The 3,149-nt window shown below is 53.7% G+C and overlaps 1 protein-coding gene across 2 annotated transcripts in view; it reads right to left on the bottom strand.

Annotated features, from left to right (window-relative positions):
- Positions 1-565, bottom strand: part of PPP1R12C (protein phosphatase 1 regulatory subunit 12C) — a 20,982-nt gene extending 20,417 nt beyond the window's left edge. Inside the window, exon 1 of one of the 2 annotated variants that reach the window (XM_007468027.1) lies at positions 193-565. In XM_007468027.1, the coding sequence (XP_007468089.1) occupies positions 193-513 (321 nt within the window). In that variant the 5' untranslated portion in view covers positions 514-565. The remainder of the gene's footprint in view (positions 1-192) is intronic. The other variant, XM_007468028.1, reaches the window with a different exon arrangement.
- Between the last annotated feature and the right edge of the window lie 2,584 nt (positions 566-3,149).

Genomic DNA, 3,149 nt, shown 5'->3' with positions numbered 1-3,149 from the left:
ATCGGAAGAAGGGAGCTCGAGGTGGGTGGGCGGAAAAGAGGGCCAGCACGGGATGGCAGGGACCGGAGCAGCAGCGACGGCGCAGACCGGGACTAGCAACGGTGACCCCGGACAGGGGAGGGAGGGTGCTCGAGGTGGCGCAGACCCAGGGCGATTCAGGTCCCCGGGACTGGGCCGGGCGGGGGCGCTGACCTGGTGCAGGGCGCTGATGCCGTCGGCGTTGGTGGAGTCCAGCACTGCGCGGGCAGGCGGCGAGGCAGCAGGGTCGAGCTCGGCGCCCGGGCCGGGGTCGGCCGCGCGCAGCATCAGGCGCGCCTCGTCCAGATCGCCGCCCGGGCAGGCCGCCAGGAACTCGGCGGCGCGCTCGAAGCGCACGGTGCGGGCGCGCCGCTCCCCGGGGCCCGGCTCGGCGCCCGCCCGCGCCCCCCACTGCCGCAGCTGCTCCCGCCGCCGCTCGCGGGCCGCTGCCGCCGCCGCCCCGGGGCCCGCCCCCGGGCCATCCTCGCCCGACATCGCACCGCCAGCCCGTGGGCGAACGAGCTAGGGAGCGAGCGCCGAGCTCCGAGCCCTGAGCTGCCGCCGCCCGCCCACGGGCCGCCGGGATCTACAGCCCGCCCAGCACCGTCCCGCGCCGCCCCGCGCCGCCCAAGGATCCACTGGCCCCCGCCCGGCGCGTGACGTCACCCCGCCGTCCCGGGGCGCGCTGGGAAATGGAGTCCTCAGCCTGGAGAGGCGAATGGCAACCGCCTCACGGAAGGCCGCGGGGAGCGCTGGGAAATGGAGTCCATAAGCGGAAATTGCTCTTGGCAACACTCCGGCCTCGATCGGCCCCGAGGCACACTGGGAAGTTCGCAGCTCCGAGGTGTCGAAAGGAAACATGATTGAGAGGATTCTCCTGCGATTGCTGGGAAATGGAGTCTAAAGGCTACAGGTGTGCCCCCCAGGGCATGCTGCGAAATGTAGTTCACAGCATCAAAAGGACGAAGAACTGGCCCCTGGGGACCTAGTAGGAAATGGACTTGACAGCCCGGGAGTCCTAAAAGGACTAAAAGTCATAAAAGTATGCTCGCTTCATCTAGAAATAAGCCCCAGGAAGACAGGAGTTTTTGTCTTCCGTGTGCACTACGTGCTCCCAGTGCCAAGAACTGAGCCTAACAAAACGCGATCGGAAATAATATTTTGGAGGAATGAATGAATGGATTCCCTAGGTCGTGGGAAACGTCAGGACACTACGGGAAATTGAGTCCGCAACCCTTAGACCAAGACAATCCCTGGGTGACCTCCCGGGTCATGCTGGGAAGTAAAGATTGCGGTACAAAGGTCACGGTGATCGGCCGCTGGGCACGCTGGGAAACGTAGTCCTCGGGGCCACGCCCCTAAAGGCACAGTTGGTCCTAGGCAGAGTCCCAAAGCACCCCAAGTCCCTGATAGAACCCCTGGGTCACATCGGGAAAGGAGCCGAAGAGACGGGGTCCACAATGACAGCTCCCCCAGAGCCTTCACTGGCCCTCCCTGCTACTGTCTCCTTGAGACGTGGAGCACGCTGGGAAATGTAGTCCGGGCTCTACATCCTCGCAAGCCATGCTGGGACTTGTAGTCCAGGGCGAGGAGATCGAACCCGTGTGCAGGGTGAATTGCCTCATACATAGCACCGTAAAGCATGAAATTATCCTTATGTTAAGCACTCTGCACTTAAATCCTCATTGGGAAAGAGGCAGGCACTTTTAGACCGGAACAAAGACCCATAAAAAGCGCAAACGTTTCAGCATAACGGCGCTGAAATCCAAAGAGAAGCAAGATTCTTTTTTCCCAAGGGATGTCGGAGCAGCCCTACCCACTCTGAAATCCCTGGGTTTGTGCAATAATAATAATAATAATAATAATAATAATAATAATAATAATAATAAAACTACAAATCCCGTGAGACCTGGAGACCGTCGGGATGGACACAAAGGGGATAGCAGTCCCGGAGCCAGAAATCATATTGTGACCCAACTGTGACCTCACAGACGACGCAGAACAGAAAGGTGGGTGGCATCTCGGTTCCCGATGGCAGGGTTTTTTTGTTTGTTTTTTGTTGTTGTTGGGCTTTTTTCCGATGGCAATTTTTTTTTTTTTTTTTTTTAGATTTATCCACTTTTGGCTTTCTGTTTTGTTTTGTTTTGTTTTCAAGAGCCACAGTGCCTTTATTTAAGGATTTTTTTAAATTGAAGTTAATTTACAATGTTGTTAAGTTTCAAGCGTACAGCAAAGTGCCTCAGTTATTTTATATATATACATATATATACATATATATATACATATATATTATTATTATTAAGATTCTTTTCTCCTATAGGTTATTACAATTTTTTTTTAGGCTACGCCCTGCAGCTTGTGGGATCTTAGTTCCCCAACCAGGGATCGAACCCAGGCCCCCGGCAGTGAAATCCTAACCACTGAACCACCCTATTACAAAATATTGAGTATAGTTCTCTGTGCTGTACAGTAGGCCCTTGTTGGTTATCTATCTTATATATAGCAGTGGGATCAGTGGGTTTGTTTTTGTTTTAGTCTACTCACAAGGTTGTGCAACCATCACTACTGTCTAATTCCAGAACACTCCCATCACCCCCAAAAAGAAACACCATTCCTTTTAGCCATAACCCCTCATTCCTTCCTTCCCCTGAGGCCCTGGAGACCACGACTCTACTCCCTGCCTCTATGGATTAGCCTTCTAGAAATTTCCTATCAGTGGCATCACACAATGTGTGGCCTTTTGTGTCTGGCTTCTTTCGTTATGATTTGGAGACTCATCTACATTGTAGCCTGTGTCAGAGCCTCATTCTTTTTTACGGCTGAAGGATATTCCCTTGTATCCATTCACCAGTGGACGGACGTTTGGGTTGTTTCCACCTCTTGGCTATCGTGATAATGCTGCCAGGATTCCTGTACAAGTTTTTGTGAGGACAGAGATTTTCAGTTCTATTGGGGCAGAATTGCTGGGTCCTATGGTAACTCTATGTTTAACTTTTTGAGGGACCGCTGGACTGTTTTCCAAAGCGGCAGCCCCATTTTACATTCCTGCCGGCTGTGTGTGAGGGTTCAACCTTACACATCACCGTCACGATTGTTGAAGATTCTAATAATAACAATCAAAGAACAGCAGG

Source organism: Lipotes vexillifer, unplaced genomic scaffold, assembly GCF_000442215.2.
Source record: "Lipotes vexillifer unplaced genomic scaffold, Lipotes_vexillifer_v1.1 scaffold1223, whole genome shotgun sequence".
Taxonomy (NCBI): domain Eukaryota; kingdom Metazoa; phylum Chordata; class Mammalia; order Artiodactyla; family Lipotidae; genus Lipotes; species Lipotes vexillifer.
This window is presented reverse-complemented; position numbering and strand designations above follow the sequence as displayed.